Source organism: Amblyraja radiata, chromosome 3, assembly GCF_010909765.2.
Source record: "Amblyraja radiata isolate CabotCenter1 chromosome 3, sAmbRad1.1.pri, whole genome shotgun sequence".
In the NCBI taxonomy this organism is placed as follows: Eukaryota; Metazoa; Chordata; class Chondrichthyes; order Rajiformes; family Rajidae; genus Amblyraja; species Amblyraja radiata.
In genome coordinates, this window is record NC_045958.1 from 78,100,861 (window position 1) to 78,119,032 (window position 18,172).

Sequence of the window (18,172 nt, forward strand, 5' to 3'; positions counted from 1 at the left end):
ACTTTTTGCATATCTCATAATTGCAGATTAATGAACTGAACTAGAACTGGGACTGTGTAAGTAGTGTGCGAACAGCAGAACAAGAAAGGAAGCTATTGAGTTGACAGAATTCTAGATTAATTCCTTGGTAGAATAGTTAACAATTTATACAGTTTATACAGCGCTGCGTTCTTTTTTTTAATCCCGAATAAACTTTTGACAAATCCCATGATTCCTTGCATTTATCGAGATACCAAACTCGCTTATTGAACAAGATCAAAGATACTAGAGGAGCGCTCCTCTAGTATCTTTGAACAAGATTACCAGGGTATTTTTACATACATCTGGACTTTGGAAATGACAATGTAGCATTCCCCAAACTAAATAATTCTGTTCAAATCATTAGACTTTGGCTTGAACCATCTTTCCGACTCAAAGAGAGCTTATAGGGAGGTTGCACGAAAGGTCACTGGGTCATAGGGCTCGACGCACGGAGCCGCTAAATCCAACTGGAAGACATCCGTCATATGTTATTAATGCTAGAAGCGCGTACTTTCCTACCTGTTAAAAACCGCCAAAATGTTGAATTTCTGCGCTGAAAAAAATTGTGGGAGTCGGGGTAAGTGTGAGAGACATGTACCCAACTTTAGAATTCCAAACGTGAAGCGAAATGAAGGTACAGAGAAGCGAGAACTGAAGGGACTACAGCAGCTAAAGTGCTTGGTAAACATTGAAAATATTGGGAATTATCGCGTTTGCTCACTGCATTTCATCAAGTAAGGCATTATTTGTGTTTTTTCTTGATTCCTTTGATATCTAAAAATTCTCAGAAGTGATAAATCTGGCTGTAAATTTTTCTTCAGATGCGTTTTCATTTTGTATGTAAAAACCCACGAGAACCATGGGCGATTTAAAAAAATTACAGCCAGATTTATCACTTCTGAAACTTTTTAAGATGCCAAAGGAATCAAGAAAAAACACAAATAATGCCTTACTGTTGATGAAATGCAGTGAGCAAACGGCCAATGTTCGCCAAGCACTCTGGCTGTTGTTGTCCCCTTCAGCTCTCGTTTTTATCTACCGTAATTTCTCCTCATTTTTGGAATTCTGAAGTATGCTAAATGTCTCACGCGCTTATCCCGATTAACATAATTATTTACAGCGCAAAAATTGACAATTTCAGCGGGTTTTAACGGGCCCGCTATGCTGGAAACAATGGTAAGTGCCTACCTACAGTACATCGCGTGTAATCCATTTGGAGTAGCGTAGCAACAGTACGGGTCATGGATCGTGACCCGACTGCCGTGATTATTTGTGTTTTTTCTTGATTCCTTTGGCATCTAAAAAGTTTCAGAAGTGATAAATCTGGCTGTAATTTTTTTTAATCGCCCATGGTTCCCAAGTGGGTTTTACAGCCAGATTTATCACTTCTAAACCTCCCTATAGGGTAATTTCACGAAAGGTCACTGGAACGTTGATCCGCACCCACGTGACCGCAAAATTTAACTGGGGGACAAGCGTCACTTCCGGTACATGTTAGTGAATGGGAAAACACGCACTTTCACACCCGTTAAAAACATCGAAAACGGCCAGTTTTTGAGCTGCAATTTACTGTACCAGTCGGGGTGACAGTGAGGCACAGTTACCTAAATTTACAATTAAAAAAAAAGATAGAAACTAAGGTAAATTCAAGAGGGAGCTGAAGGTGCAAAAACAGCGGAAGTTGTTAGCGGACATTTGTCGTGGAGATTTAACATAGATCCAAAATATCGGGAATTATCGCGTTTGCTCGCTGCAAGTAAGGCATTATTGGCTTTGTTATCTTTATTCATTTGTTAGATGAAAAGTATTAAAAGTTAGAAATCCTTCAGTAAAATTGCAAAATCGCCCATTGTTCTCAGGTGGGTTTCAACATGCAAAATGAAAACGCTTCTGAAGCTCCATTTACCATTTAAATAATCGTAAACTCTCAATGCGTTTGGAAATAAATTTTACTCAGATGCAAGCTAAGGAATGGGATAATTGTCAGCTGTTAGTTGGACAAAATCAGGAGATTTTATTATTTGCCAAAATATATTTCTCAATGTTTCTTGTTTAAAGCCTGCACAATCACCCAAACTACTTATTTATTTATCATCTAATAACAGACAAGCCTGCAGCATGGAATGATGTCAACAATCCTGATTGGGCACCCACTGTGAGCAGGATAGACAATGTGCACAAGAACGCCATGCACGTGCAACAAGAAGAGAGTATTAAAGCAGATTTGGTCGCAGCTCAAGCATCTATAGCTCTGCAAGTTGATGCTGAACTTTGAACGGTTATTTAAATGGTAAATGGAGCTTCAGAAGCGTTTTCATTTTGCATGTTAAAACCCACCTGAGAACCATGGGCGATTTTGCAATTTTACTGACGGATTTTTCACTTTAAAAACTTTTCATCTAACAAATGAATAAAGATAACAAAGCCAATAATGCCACTTTTGATGAAATGCAGCGAGCAAACGCGATAATTCCCGATATTTTGGATCTTTAAATCTCCACGACAAATGTCCGCTAACAACTTCCGCTGTTTTTGCACCTTCAGCTCCCTCTTGAATTTACCTTAGTTTCTATCTTTTTTTTTTACTGTAAATTTAGGTAGCTGTTCCTCACGGTCACCCCGACTGGTACAGTAAATTTCAGCTCAAAAACTGGCCGTTTTCGATGTTTTTAACGGGTGTGAAAGTGCGTGTTTTCCCATTCACTAACATGTACCGGAAGTGACGCTTGTCCCCCAGTTAAATTTTGCGGTCACGTGGGTGCGGATCTACGCTCCAGTGACCTTTCGTGAAATCACCATATACCTTCATTTCGCTTCACTTTTGGAATTCGAAAGTTGGGTACATGTCTCTCACACTTACCCCGACTCCCACAATTTCTTTCAGCGCAAAAATTCAACATTTTGGCGGTTTTTAACAGGTAGGAAAGTACGCGTTTCTTGTATTAATAACATATAAGTGACGGATGCCCTCCAGATGGATTGAGCGGCTCCGTGCGTCAAGCCCTATGACCCAGTGACCTTACGTGCAACCCCCCTATGGGGAGAAGGCAGCAGAATGGGGGGGGGGGGGGTTAGGAGGGAGAGATAGATCAGCCATGATTGAATGGCGGAGTAGACTTGATGGGCCGAATGGCCTGATTCTGCTCCTGTCACTTGTGACATTCTGATCAAAGATACAAGAGCAAGATCTTTGCTCATGCTTACAGCGTGCAGAAGACATCCCCCGCCGCCGCCACGCGCATGCGCTGGGAAGGGAAGCCCGTGTCCGAGGCCCCGACGCCGTGAGCGCGCATGTCGATGCGTACAGCGCTCCGCGTGCGCGCGCGCGCTACGCTCGACGCCGTCGCCATTGTCTCCATCACCGCCTGCGTAGGTGCGTGCGTGCGCGCTCCCGCGGCGCGTGGTGTGGGCTCGACCTCCAGTCGGCGCCGCTGCTGCAAGATGGCTGCCCAGGATGAGCTGAGTAAGTTTGGAGAGAGAGGGGGAGTTAAATGGCTGATAAAAGGGGCTCGAAGAAGCATGATTACTCGACACGGATATAAATACCCGTTCCAATTTTACGCACAGCGGGAAGGGAGGCAATAAAATCCCCTGATGTAGGCTTATACCTTTAGGTATATATTTTTAAACTCTCAACGTCGGACTCTTAATCATCCTGAGCAGGTTTAAATTGCACGTGAATTATTCTGTGCTTTAAAAAGTTGGGTTAGAAGAGTGGCCGTGCCCCCGTGGAGAAGGTGAAGGCCCTATGGCAGGATCTCAGACCTCGGTCACAATCACAACCACATCTTTCGGCTGCAAAGCAGTTGGAGTCCAGCACTGCCACTGCCACTGCCACCGCCACCGCCACCGCCACCGCCCCGCGGGTGCTGACAACCTATTTTCTGATCATTCAGAGGCAGGTTGGAAACTGTCGACCGCTGTCGGGCCACAGATGTGTTGCAATTGATTCCTACTGGCGGGGAAGGTTTAATGTGAATCCACTCAATTTACAGTAAACCGAAAGTGAAATTTAATATAGAACCAAGTATGTAAATTTTAAGCCTGTTACATTCCCGTGACAAAGCTGTGTATTCCCACAATATTCTCCTTAATATACATTTTACTCTTGTATTAAACTGGTGAGATTCTTCGTATTGAAAGGCTGTCAGTTAAGACTGGTATGGTGCAAAGTCATTGCACCATAAAATGACAAGAGGCATGTAGACGGACGCTTAAATGGGCAAAGCATGGAAGTTATATAGTCTTAACGCGCAGAGGTGGACAGAAAGATCACCGTGAGCTTGGTAGGCCAGAGTCAGTATCTGTGCTATACAACTGTAACTCTATATCCCTAAATCTCCAGATCAGAACTCAGGGACTCCCCTAATACTATATTGTACTGTAAAAACCTCGATAATTCCTAGTCCAGAGGATGTCAACTAAACTTGAGGCAACTTTTTCACTGTCAGTGCGCCAGTCCAGGGAGAAATTATTTTTCAGGTTTAAATTTTGAAATCCTCTATGAAATGCTTTGTCCATTTTCTCCTTTAGAATGTAAATATATCTCTTTGATTAAGCAATTGATCAGCTGGCCTAATAATCTGTAATGTGTAATGTGACTGATAAAATTACTTCTGTGAAGAGACTTGGAATTACTTGCTACATTAAATATACTTTGTAAATATTAGTAGACAAAAATGCTGGAGAAACTCAGTGGGTGAGGCAGCATCTATGGAGCGAAGGAATAGGCGACGTTTCGGGTTGAGCCCCTTCAGACTGATGTGGGGGGAGGGGGGGTGGGAAAAAGAAAGGAAGAGGCGTAGACAGTAGGCTGTGTGAGAGCTGGGAAGGAGGGAGAAAGCAAGGACTACCTGAAATTGGAGGTCAATGTTCATACTGCTGGGGTGTAAACTACCCAAGCGAAATATGAGGTGCTGCTCCTCCAAATTGCAGTGGAACTCACTCTGGCCATGGAGGAGGCCCAGGACAGAAAGGTTAGATTCGGAATGGGAGGGGATGTTGAAGTGCTGAGCCACCAGGAAATCAGGTCGGTTATTGCGAACTGAGCGGAGGTGTTGGGCGAAGCGATTGCCAAGCAGTTGACACCTGGAACAGCGGATGCAATAGATGAGGTTGGAGGAAGTGCAGGTGAACCTGCTTGAGTCCTTGGATGGAGTTGAGGGGGGAGGTAAAGCGACAAGTGTAGCATTTCCTGCAGTTGCAAGGGAAAGTACCAGGGGAGGGGGTGGTTTGGGTGGGAAGGGACAAATTGACCAGGGAGTTATTGAGGGAACGGTCTCTGCGGAAAGCCGTAAGGGGAGGAGATGGGAAGATGTGGCCAGTGGTGGGATCCCGTTGGAGGTGGCGAAAATGTTGGAGGATTATCTGTTGTATGCCTTCTTGCGTATAGCGTGCACAGCCTAAAGTTGTAGGACAACTTGTTCTATTTGATCTTATTTGATTGTGCACGCTGGGTTGATTGCATTCGTCGAAACTGGGCGGACCACGTGAAGGTTGCAATCTTCCACATCTGTTGTATGTGACGGCTGGTAGGGTGGAAGGTGAGGACAAGGGGTACTCTGTCCTTATTTCGAGTGGGGGGGTGGGGAGTGAGAACGGAGCTACGGGATATAGAGGAGACCCTGGTGAGAGCATCATCTATAGTCAAAGAGGGGTACCCCCGTTCCCTAAAGAATGAGGACATCTCCAATGCCCTGGTTTGGAACACCTCATCCTGGGTGTAGACGGAGGAATTAGGAGTAGGGGATAGAGTCCATACAGGAAGCAGGGTGGGAAGAAGCCATGGGAGTCAGTGGGTTTGTAGTAAATGTTGTTCAGTAGTCGGTTACCTGCAATGGAGATGGTGAGGTCTAGAAACAGTAGGGAGGTGTCGGAAATGGTCCAGGTGAATTTGAAAATGTATTAAAATTAAAATATTAATAGAATTAAAAATATTAGTTGTCACTTCTGAGCATAGCTGCAATAGTGGGGACCAATTGAGTCTGAACTTAACTACATTACCTCCAATCAGTTAAAAAATATGTATTCAGACATGGTAACAAAGTTTGCCAGCACCTGTGATGATATACCTGAATGTTATTGGCAGTAAAAGTGAGAAAGTAATGACAGGTTAACAGTAATTGGGGTCTCTCTGGTTTTCGAAATGGATGGATATACACCATATTCAAATTAGTTTGTCATCTACACCAATGTGCCATAAAATTCCTTGTTCACATGGAACTCCTAGAGTAAACTGTACAAGAGGTTCTGCTATAACACATGTTTCCATACCACTAATTGGATTTAATGTGATTTATAAAGTAGGGAATACTATTTGTAATACATGGGCCAAATTAGTTATAATATGATTTCAATCGGGTACAAGAACATGAATTAAAAGTTACTTTGGAAATAGACAAGCTGAAAATCTGTCTCGCTAAAACAGTCTAGGAAAGGGAAAATGCTTCCAGAGAAGCTTTCCACAGTAATCTGCCACCTCTGTCTCAGAACACCGTCTGTCAGTTTCACTACATTTAGCCATTGAAGTTTACAAACAATCATTTCAATTGACACATGTGCAACAATAGTGTCAAGTCAAGTCACATTTATTTATATAGCACATTTAAAAAACAACTCGTTGGCCAAAGTGCTTTACATTTGTTATAACAATAGCACAACAAAACAAGCTACATACATCTATACATGTAGCCCTCACTCAGAGGACGTCAGGAAAGGCTTGGGAGTATAGATAAGTCTTTAGTCTTGACTTAAAAGAGTCGATGGAGGGGGCAGTTCGGATGGGAAAGGGGATGCTGTTCCACAGTGTAACCAATACAACATATGGCCTTTAGCATTTCTAGCTAGCAGTAACAAAAATAAGCTTAAAACTATAAAAAGACCTTTAATTTTGAAAATCCTGTGGATGGGAACTTTGTAATTCCGAATCTGAAATTCTCTTGTTCCTAACCCCCTTTTCCTATCCATAGATGCTACCTCACCCGCTGAGTTTCTCCAGCATTTTTGTCTCCCTTTCTTATTAACAATTGTTTTCCAAATGCAATTTTGTATAACACGAGGTTTCTTAAGGGCAGAACTATTGTGTTATAGCAGAACTACATGAAAATGATAGAAACAATAAATACATGAACAATGCAAAGCAGAATAGTGCAAAGGTTGTCATGCAATATTTTTTTTTTAAATTTCAAAATATACTTTATTCAATTGGTAAATATATACAATTTCTGAACCATTCAAAACAAAATTCATCCGACATTTTCGGAGACTATACAAACTTTTTCCAGTACAATTTTTTTCATTTGTCAAATTTCACCAAACAGTCCCCCACCAGTGCCACTCTGTGGCCCCTGTTCAAGTAATAAATATATACAATGTGTACACAGTGCGAAAATTTCCATCTGACATTTCAAGTTCCACAAAAAATGTCCCCCACCCGTGCCACTCATGTGGCCCTCTGGTGTGGGATACCTTCCCTTAATTTAATTTGAGGGGCGTCTCCACCATACTGTGCCCCCCATGTCCAGCAGCGGAAGGACCCTAGACTGTGGCCCTCCCCCACCGAGCCTTGGCGTTGGCTGCACCAAGCTTCAGCGAGTCCCTTAGCACGTACTCCTGCAGTCTGCAGTGGGCCAGTCGGCAACATTCCCTGACGGACATCTCGCTCTGCTGGGTGGTGAGCAACGCTCGGGCAGACCAAAGAGCGTCTTTCACCGAGTTGATGACCCTCCAGCAGCACTCGATGTCAGTCTCTGAATGTGTCCCTGGGAACAGTCCGTAAATCACAGAGTCCTCTGTGACGGAGCTGTTCGGGATAAATCGTTCCAGGGACCCTTTCATACCTCTCCAGACTCGTTTTGCATATCCACACTCTGCAAAGAGGTGGGCAACCGTCTCCTCTCCATAGCAACCGTCCCGGGGGCAGCGTGCGCTGGTAGTGAGGTTCCGACGGTGCAGGAAGGATCTAACCGAGAGGGCTCCCCTCACCGCCAGCCAAGCCAGGTCTTGGTGCTTGTTGGTCAGTTCTGGCGATGAGGCATTTTGCCAGACAAGCTGGGCAGTCTGCTCTGGGAACCACGCCACCGGATCCATCGAGTCCTTTTACCCGGACCAAACCTGTGCTGTACCTGGCAGGAAAATCTCAGACAGCCTAGCGCTGCTGAGAGATACCATCGCCTACGTGCAGGACAGACGGGTGGATGCCTGCCTAGTCAGCTTGGACCAGGAGAAGGCCTTCGACAGGATATCGCACACGTACATGAGGGACGTGCTCTCCAAAATGGGTTTTGGGGAGGGAATCCGAAATTGGATCAAACTGCTCTACACCGACATCCGTAGTGCAGTCCAAATCAATGGGTGGGAATCAGACAGTTTCCCTGTAAGGTCTGGAGTCAGGCAGGGTTGCCCTCTCTCTCCTGTCTTGTTTGTCTGCTGTATTGAACCTTTTGCCGAGTCCATCAGGAAGGATGCGAGCATAAGAGGAGTGACATTGCCAGGCAGTGGGGGCATTCAGGTCAAGACCTCCCTGTACATGGACGATGTCGCCGTCTTCTGCTCGGATCCAAGGTCGGTCCGCAGATTGATCAGCATCTGTGACCAGTTTGAGTCGGCCACGGGAGCCAGGGTGAACCGCAGGAAGAGCGAGGCCATGCTCTTTGGCAACTGGCCCGACCGATCTTCCATCCCCTTCACCATCAAGCCTGACTTCTTGAAGGTGCTGGGGATCTGGTTCGGGGGGGCTGAGTCGAGTAACAAGAATTGGCTGGAGCGGATAGCCAAGGTGGGGAGGAAGCTGGAGCTGTGGAGGCAACGCTCCCTCTCCATAACCGGGAAAAATTTGGTCATCAGGTGTGAGGTGCTCTCGGGTCTGCTGTACTTGGCACAAGTGTGGCCTGTCCCTCCCTCCTACGCCACGGGGATCACCCGGGCCGTCTTCCAGTTCATCTGGGGGTCGAGGATGGACCGGGTACGACGGGTCACCATGTACAAGTCGGCAGACAACGGGGGTAAAAGCGTGCCCAACGTCGCCCTCATCCTGATGGCCACCTTTGTGTGTGGCTGCATCAGGCGGAGTGTAGAGCCAAGGCACGTGGGCACTAAGTGCCACTACCTGCTGAGGTTCTACCTGTCCCCGGTGTTGCGAAGGATGGGCCTGGCGCAGATGCCACGCAATGTACCAGTCAGCTGGACATTGCCGCCCCATCTGACGTCTGTTGACAGGTTCTTCCGGACCAACACCTTTGACCACAGGTTGTCATGCAATATGCAATGTCAAAAATAAATACTGAAGTGCAATAACAGAATTACAAAATGAGATAGAATTAAGAGTAAGAGTATGTGGTAGCACCTCTGAGAAAGGGGTGTGGAATAGGTTATTAGTTCAGTTTGATAATAGGGGAAAAGATGAATTTATGATGATTATGAAGGAATGATTTTATGAGAGCTTAAAAAACATGAAAGTTTTCTTTATTCAGATACTACACAAAGTTAAAAATTATGAATTTAATAGCAGTAATTATAAGGTGTTAGAGGTCCTCACCACCAGGCAGAACAGTTGAAGCAGACAGCTTTGGCACAATTACAATTTGATTTAATGAATACAAGAGTAATGAATTTGAGGTATAGACAAAGTGGTAAATAAAGAGAGGGAAAACATGCATGGAATACATGCCCCTTCAATATGTTGGCCCAATATGCCTACTTCTTTGCCATCATTTTCAGAAGAGTTTCTCATGGTTGATGATGGCTTGTTTGTACTCCAGATCTTTGGAATGGAAGACGTTGGTGTGTAAATAATTTTAATGTAGGTTGGTTGTTGCACACCTACAGAAATTTTGACAAAGCAAAGTCAAGACAAGAAGTCAAGAGTTTAATTGTCATATGCACTGGGAACTGAACAATGCCATTCTTGCTGCAGCTTTACATACATGTTAATGCAACATAACTGCAAATAAGTATAATACAATAAATTTTCAGTAATACTAGGCAACTAGGCCATTATTGTGTAAATCGAAATTCGTAGTACAACCTTTAAACAATGTCCATAGTAGACTGTAGTTCAGGTATGGTTGTGGATATGATTGTGCAATGTGGTCCAAGATTTTGATGGTTGATGGGAAGAATCTGTTCTTGAACCTGGAGGTCACAGCTCTCGGGCATGTATACTGTCATCTCAATGGTAGCAGTGATTTGATAGTGTGACCAGGGTGACGTAGACCTTTGATGATATTAGCTTCCATTTTGAGGCACCGCTTCCTGCAAAGCCCCTTTCATGATGGGGAAGGTCAATGCCTGGCTAATGTCCACCACTTTCTGCAACTTCCTTTATTCTTGGGCATTCAAGTTTATAACCAGGCTGTGGTGAAACAATATAACCCCTACTGTACACCTGTAGAAGTTTGATAGAATGCTCGGTGATTTGTTGAATCTCCTGAGTCTTCTCAGGAAGTAGAGGCGTTGATGAGCTTTCTTTGTGATTGTATCAATGTGTTGGGCTAAGGACGGTTATTTAAGTTCCCAGCAACACAAAACATGATTCTCGCCACAGCCATCCTGCCACTGAAGACAGGTTCATTGAACCTGGCTTTCCCTTCCAGAAGTCAATATTCAATACAATACACCACCAGTTCCACTTCACAGGAGATTCATCTGTCTTCAACTCTTTGGTCTTGCTAATTTTAAGATCAAGATTGTTTTCTGGCATTATTCAAATTATCAATCTCCCTCCCGTAGAGGCATAGAGTCCTACAACGTGGAAACAGGCCTTTCAGCCCAACTTGCCCACACCAGCCAACATGTCCCATCTACATTAGCCCCACCTGCTTGCGTTTGGCCCATATCCCTCTAAACCTGTTCTATCCATGTACCTGCGTATATATTTCTTAAATGTTGCAATAGTACCTACCTCAACTACTTCTGGCAGCTCATTCCATACACCCACCACCCTTTGTGTGAAAAAGTTACTCATCAGGTTCCTATTAAATCTTTCCCTCCTCGCCTTAAACTATGTCTGGTTCTTGATTCCCCTATTCTGGGCAAGAGAATCTGTGCGTCTACCCGATCTATTTCTCTCATGATTTTGTACACCTCTGTAAGATCACTCCTCATCCTCCTGTGCTCCAAAGAATAGAGTCCTAACCTGCTCAATCTCTCCCTGCACAGGTCTGAGTCCCAGCAACATTCTTGTAAACTTCTCTGCATCCTTTCCAGCTTGATAACATCTTTCTGATAACATGGTGCTCAAAACTGAACACAATACTCTAAATGCAGCCTCACCAACGTCTTATACAACTTCAACATGACATCCCAACTTCTATACTCAATGTTCTAACCAATGTACCCTATACCTGTGATGCCTTTTTCAACGAACAATGTACCTGTACTCCTAGATCTCTCTACTCTACAACACTCCCCAGAGCCCTACTATTCACTGTGTAGGTGTTGCACATGTTAGTGCACCCAAAATGCAACACCTCATACTTCTCTGTATTAAATTCCATCAACTATTCCTTAGCCCACCTGCTCAACCGATCAAGATTCTGCTGTAATTTTTGACAACCATCTTCATTGTCTACAATACCATTAGAATCCGGAAGTGGCGGCGCTGCCCAAGCAGCTGCGGCTCACCTGCAATCTGTCTGTCTTTTATTTATTTTTTGTTTTCTTTTGTCCTGTTTAGTTTATTTCGTTTATTTTAGTTGTGCATGTGTGGGTGGTGTGGGAGAAACTCTTTTTAGTCTCTTCCTTCAGGGGGATGCGACCTTTTCTTGTCGTATCCCCCGTCTCCGTCTGCGCTGAGGCCTAATCCCGGAGCTGGCGGCCTCCAACTAGGACCGACCTCGAGGCTCCAAGATAAATCGGAGCCAGGACTTTCCAACGCCGGGCTGGCCGACTTCAGGGCTGTGGTGGTGTTGCGGCGGCGGCGACCCAACCGGAGGCTCGGCCGCGGACCCAGTGGACGACAACGACGGGAGCTCGCAGGTCCCAGGATGGTGACCGGTTTTCTGGAGCTCCCGCAACGACAGCTTCGTCCGCTGGACTGGAGGGTGGCAGCTTCGGCAGCTTCTACCGTCCCAGGCCGCGGAGTTTGAACCAGCCCGTTTGCAGAGCTCGGATGCGGCCGCTGGACTTACCATCATCTGGCAGGGTCCCTACATCGAAAGCTGGATCGCCTCAACGTAAAGGGAGACAAGCAAAGAAACAAGGACTTTAAGACTTTTGCCTTCCATCACAGTGAGGAGGTGCCTGGTAGACTCACTGTGGTGGATGTTAAACTGTGTTAAGTGTGTGTTTTGTTATTTTATTCTATGTTATGACTGCAAGGTATACAATTTTGTTCAGACTGAAATGTCTGAATGACAATAAAGGATACTTTACCACCCATTTTTGTATCATCTGCAAACTTGTTAATCTTGCCATGTACGTTTTCACCAAACCCTGAGTCACAGGCCTCCAGTCCAAAAAGCAACCTTCCACCATCACCCTCTGCATCCTTCTATCTGATTTTCTATACTTTAACTCATTACCTGTTATTCATCCAACGACTGTGCTATCATCTTGGTGCAATGTCAAGCAGGTCCAAGGCAATTGACAACAATACCACCTAAACTTAGTGCACACATGTGGCCACGCAGTTCAGCATACACATGATTTTGCCAACACACTTCCTTGCTCCTCCCATTAATCTCACTTCCCTGCTCTCCTTCCTCTTCAATCCATCCTTCAGTTTCTTTAGATCTTGCCAATTCCTCCCCTTCTTTCTCAGACTTTTATTCCCTTCTCTACTAGCTTCTCCTTGTGATCCTCCCAGTACTCACCATTCTCCAGCTGCCAGTAGTTCACTTTCTCCTCGGGGGCGGAAATCCCGGGGGGGCAGGGGGGATAATGTGTGTCTCCATGTACCTGATAATGTGATTATTATGTAAAAACTAAATTATTATTCCACCTGCAAAGAACCAAATGAACGACAGTGGGAGAGATAAATTACAGTGGGGTTAGTTGTAGAATAAACTCCAGAATGGTACCAAAGAATTGTACAGAATTTAAACCTTTTCACATCTAATGTTTGGTGATATTATTTTTAACAGAAGCTATCTAGCTTAGTTCTACTGTTGCATTTACTCAACATAATGTTCCCTTTCATGCTACTCCTTTCAATCAATTTCTTATTTTTGGCCATTTATTAAACTGTGGTTGGCAGCAAAGAGTTGCAAATTCAAGCCACATTTTGTCGAGAATTTTATTAAATTGATTAATTATTGCAATTAACCTTTTCATATTATTTATTTGCTTTTGCTAGCGGGATAACCCAATGTAAAGGGAATCACTAATTTTGCAATTCTCCAAAATTTTGAATTTTACACTTTGTCATCCATAAAACTTTCAATTCTAGTTTAAAATACAATTTTTATTTTATTTTTGTCTGAATATAACCTTTCAATCTAGTAATATTTTATTTAATCCAAACTACACCAGCTGTTTTTGCCTTTTCTATTGGGGATCTTGAAAAACTTAAGTAATGCTCCAATTGTAGGTTATCAAAATTTTGTGCAGATGTAAAATAATTTTACATTCTGTGTAAAGTATATTATTAATTTGTGTTTCCACGTTTTGATTATCTGTTTTTTATACTGAAGCTTCAATGCCTTTTGGACTTTTAAATAAAATCTTGCTGATTAATATTTTCTATCCCTGTTCTTACGTCCAAATATATTTGTTCAGTTTAGAGATAAAGCATGGAAACAGGCCCTTCAGCTCATGCTACCCCCCTACCCCCCTACTCAACAGCCTACCCCCCACATTGGATCCCTATCAGTTTGCCTACCGCAAGAACAGGAGTACGGAGATGCCATCTCAACGGCACTTCACTCCGCCCTCTCCCACCTCGACAACAGAGGCACTTACGTTAGAATGCTGTTCATCGATTACAGCTCAGCATTCAACACCATTATACCCTCTAAACTGATCACCAAACTCGGTGACCTGGGCATCGACCCCTCCCTCTGCAACTGGATACTGGACTTTCTAACCAACAGACCCCAGTCTGTTAGGTTAGACAAGCACACCTCTTCAACCCTCACCCTGAGGGCTGTGTGCTGAGCCCCCTCCTCTACTCCCTCTTCACCTACGACTGCACACCTGTACATGGTACTAACACTATCATCAAGTATGCAGATGATACAACGGTGATTGGCCTCATCAGCAACAACGATGAGTCTGCCTATAGGGAGGAGGTCCAGCTCCTAGCAGCATGGTGCGCTGACAACAACCTGGCCCTTAACTCCAAGAAGACCAAGGAGCTCATTGTAGACTTCAGGAAGTCTAGGGGCGGCACGCACACCCCCATCCACATATTATTACTCATATTCTATGTCGCTCTTCTAGGGAGATGCTAACTGCATTTCATTGTCTCTGTACTGTACACTGCACAATGACAATTAAAGTTGAATCGGAATCTGAATCTGAATGCCGATCACTTGCCGACAGTGAGTTCTGTGCGAAAAGCTGAATTTTATTTTGTATTCTTCAGATCAACTTGAGCGGGTTTTTATGCGCCTTGGCCTTGCTGAAACAGATGAGCAACTACAAAGCATTATCTCAAAGTTTCTTCCTCCGGTACTGCTGAAGCTGTCTAGTGTTCAGGAGGGAGTGCGTAAAAAAGTAAGTTTACTGGGCACTTTTGCCAAAGTTAAGTCTTCCATGCGTTAAAATATGCAGCAGTCTATGCAGAGAATTGGTTTGACATCACAGTTATTGCTGCAGAATAGAAATGGGGAAGGTTGCAGTGACTTGATAAAGAGATCATGCCGTGGCAAAGCTTGCAAAACGACAATTTGATTGTACTATCCTGAACTCACTCTTTTGTCCCTTTTTTCACATTCACAAATTATAGGAGTAGAATTAGGCCGTTCGGCCCATCGAGTCTATTCCGCCATTCAATCATGGCTGACCTCTGCCTCCTAATCCCATTTTCCTGCCTTTTCCCCATAACCCTTAACACCCGCTCTAATCAAGAATTTATCGATTTCTGCCTTAAAAATATCCACTGACATGACCTCCATTGCCCTCTGTGGCAATGAGTTCCACAGATTAACTACCCTCTGACAAAATAAATTCCTCCTCGCCTCCTTTCTAAAAGAATGCCCATTAATTCTGAGACTATGACCTCTGGTCCTACAGTATCCCACCAGTGGAAACATGCTTTCCACATCCACTCTATCTATGCCTTTCATTATTCTGTAAGTTCAATGAGGTCCCCCCTCAACCTTCTAAACTCCAGCAAGTACAGGCCCAATGCAGTCAAGCGCTCATCATATGCTAACCCACTCATTCCTGGAATCATTCTTGTAAACCTCCTCTGGACTCTCCAGAGCCAGCACAGCCATCCTCAGCGCCATATGGAGCCTCAGCATTACATGTCTGTTTTTGTATTCCAGTCCTCTTTTTATCTCTAGTGTTCATCCACTTATCTACCATTCATCCCCTCTTACTTGTATACTCCCATCATTTATAGGCTTTGTCCTATCCACGACTTTTCCAGCTTTCCTCCCCTAATAGAATCAGTCTAAAGAAGTGTCCCGACTCGAAACGTCACTCATCCATGTCCTCCAGAGATGCTACCTGACCCAGTGAGTTACTCCCGCATTCATACCACCATCGGCAGTTATTTGTGCCTACGTTTTATGACAATTTGACAACTTCATAGTAACTTTTTAAATTATAGCAATTTAACATTTCCAGATATTTTTGAAACAAATTCAAAATAGTAAACAGAATTTGATTTGAATTTATCCTCTCTAGATTTTTTAATCTGGCCACCTGAATTGTTACTCTAGCAACACAACTGACATAGCATCTTAGTCTAGTAAAAACTAAATTTCTGTGTAATGTGTAATTTATGTCTTTATGTATTGTGAGTCAATATATTGTGATGCCTCTGCAAGCAGGACGTTCATTGTATCTGTACCTCACCGTACTTTGTGCATATGACAATATGTTTAGCTTGAGTTAAGTGACAATTATGCTGTTGTTTGAAAATCAATTGTTTAGGACATAGATGTTTGAGACTAGTTGACCATCTGGTATGGCAGGTTTTTGGAAAAAATCTCTTCAATGTACAATGAAGTAAATGTTTGCTCTTCATTTAAAATTCAGGTCATGGAACTATTGGTTCACCTCAACAAGCGTATTAAGAGTCGACCCAAAATACAATTACCAGTGGAAACTCTCCTGGTTCAGTATCAGGATCCTGCAGCTGTTTCATTTGTCACGGTTAGTACATACCTGATTTATATTTCATAGCCTTTTATTTGGAGATTCTGACAACATAAATAAATAAATAGTTTTAGCTAATTTATTGGGAATGAGTGAGATTGAGTGAAATTAAGGGGAATTTGAAGCTAGTGGATTTTGCATGATGTTGCATGAGAATCATTTTATTTAAAAGGAATTGAAATTGTAAGCAGGAGATAATGATTTTGCTTCTGTGCTAAATCTGTGTTAATAGTTGCTTAGAGATTGCAGGAGTAAAAAAGTTGTTATTTATGATTAGGAATGTCATTTGGAGTTAAATAGACTTAGAACATGTTATGATCAGGCTGATTACACGGTCACTACAAAAAAATCCATCAGATCGTTTCACACCTTGCAGAAAGGACTTTGGCGTATGAGCATCCAAAGATATAAATCTCAAACTGGCTGATAGATTCGATCAAACTAATCATGGGCAGGGCTTGCCCATAGTCCTGATTATAGTGTGCAGGACCTCACTGATTAAGTCTAGGATGCTGTCAGCAAGCAAATTCAACCTTCTTGATGTGAATGTAAGTCCGGGGCACTGATTCTGGGCAGTAATAGGGGCAGTGATTCCCTCTCCAGCTATTTTGCTGTCCATATTCCAAGGTGGGCTCTGTGAGCGAACAACCAGACACCTATAATGCTCCTATTCAGCTTAACAATGTCTGAAAATAATAATTGAATAAATCAGATCATCAAAGGCGTTTGCAGCCAGTTTCCTCAAATTAAGTCATGACATCTTGGCAAAGGTGGAGATTGTGACATCAGATGTCTTACATTTATTGCTCTAATGTTTCACTTCTAATGCAGCCCTGCTTTAGAAACACTATTTAGAACAACCTGCAATGTATGTGATTGGAACTGTTTGAAAAATAACTTGAACTCTTATTGAAGGAAACATTTTTAAAAATGTAAAAAAGGGCATGAGTAAACCAGATTGTCCCTCAAGCATATTCCACCAAGGAATATGGTCATGGTTGATCTGATCTTCACCTCAACTTCAATATTATATATATTCCCCATAATTCTTGACTGCCCTATGTTTCAATAATTTGTCTATGTCAATCTTCAATACATCAAGGGTCTCAACCTACACAATTGTGGGTTAGAGAATTCCACAGGTTTGTAATCCACTGAGAGAAGAAGCATTTCCCATTAAAGGAAACAAAGTGTTGGCAGAACTCAGCGGGTCAGTCAGCATCTCTGGAGAACATGAATAGGTGGCGTTTCGGGTCTGGACCCTTCAGACTGTTCATCCCCATTCAGACCGTTTTACATCTCCCATTAGATTCAGTCACATCAGTTGTCAAAAGCTGGCCATCAAGCTCTTCCCAAAGACAATGTGGCCATATTTGATCAGCCATTGGCCACGTTCTTCCACTGAAAAGATGGAGGTTCTGCATTGAACCTACCTACATTTATTAGTGGGTATATGACTGGGAGTATTATACAAATGTATAAGGTGCAAGCAACTGAATTATTTATAGCTGCCAACAAGGGCACTGCATGCTGCAGTGGAGTGCAAATTTCCGTGGCTTCCCAACAATTATTCAGAAAGTTTTGCTCCTGCACCAAGTTAGAGAAAAGTGCAGCTGCTCCTCGACCTACAATGGGGTTACATTCCGATAAACCCATCGTAAACCGAAAATATTGCAAGTCGAAACGCATTTAATACTTTGCGATGACCGAAAGTGACGTGCGTCTCTCTGCCGTTACCGAGCGTTTGCCAATCATAAAGTCGAAATATCGCAAGTTGAAATATCACAAGTCGACGCATCGTAAATCGGGGAGCACCTGTATATAGTTATTTATGTTTTTTGATTGAACTGGATTTGTACATCTGGTGTCTCAAATTTATATG

At 43.3% G+C, this 18,172-nt stretch overlaps 1 protein-coding gene across 1 annotated transcript in view; it reads left to right on the top strand.

Annotated features, from left to right (window-relative positions):
- The first annotated feature begins 3,397 nt into the window (after positions 1-3,397).
- Positions 3,398-18,172, top strand: part of ecpas (Ecm29 proteasome adaptor and scaffold) — a 98,398-nt gene continuing 83,623 nt past the window's right edge. Inside the window, exons 1-3 of the mRNA XM_033018170.1 lie at positions 3,398-3,484; positions 14,546-14,676; positions 16,171-16,287. Of these exons, the coding sequence (XP_032874061.1) occupies positions 3,463-3,484; positions 14,546-14,676; positions 16,171-16,287 (270 nt within the window). The 5' untranslated portion in view covers positions 3,398-3,462. The remainder of the gene's footprint in view (positions 3,485-14,545; positions 14,677-16,170; positions 16,288-18,172) is intronic.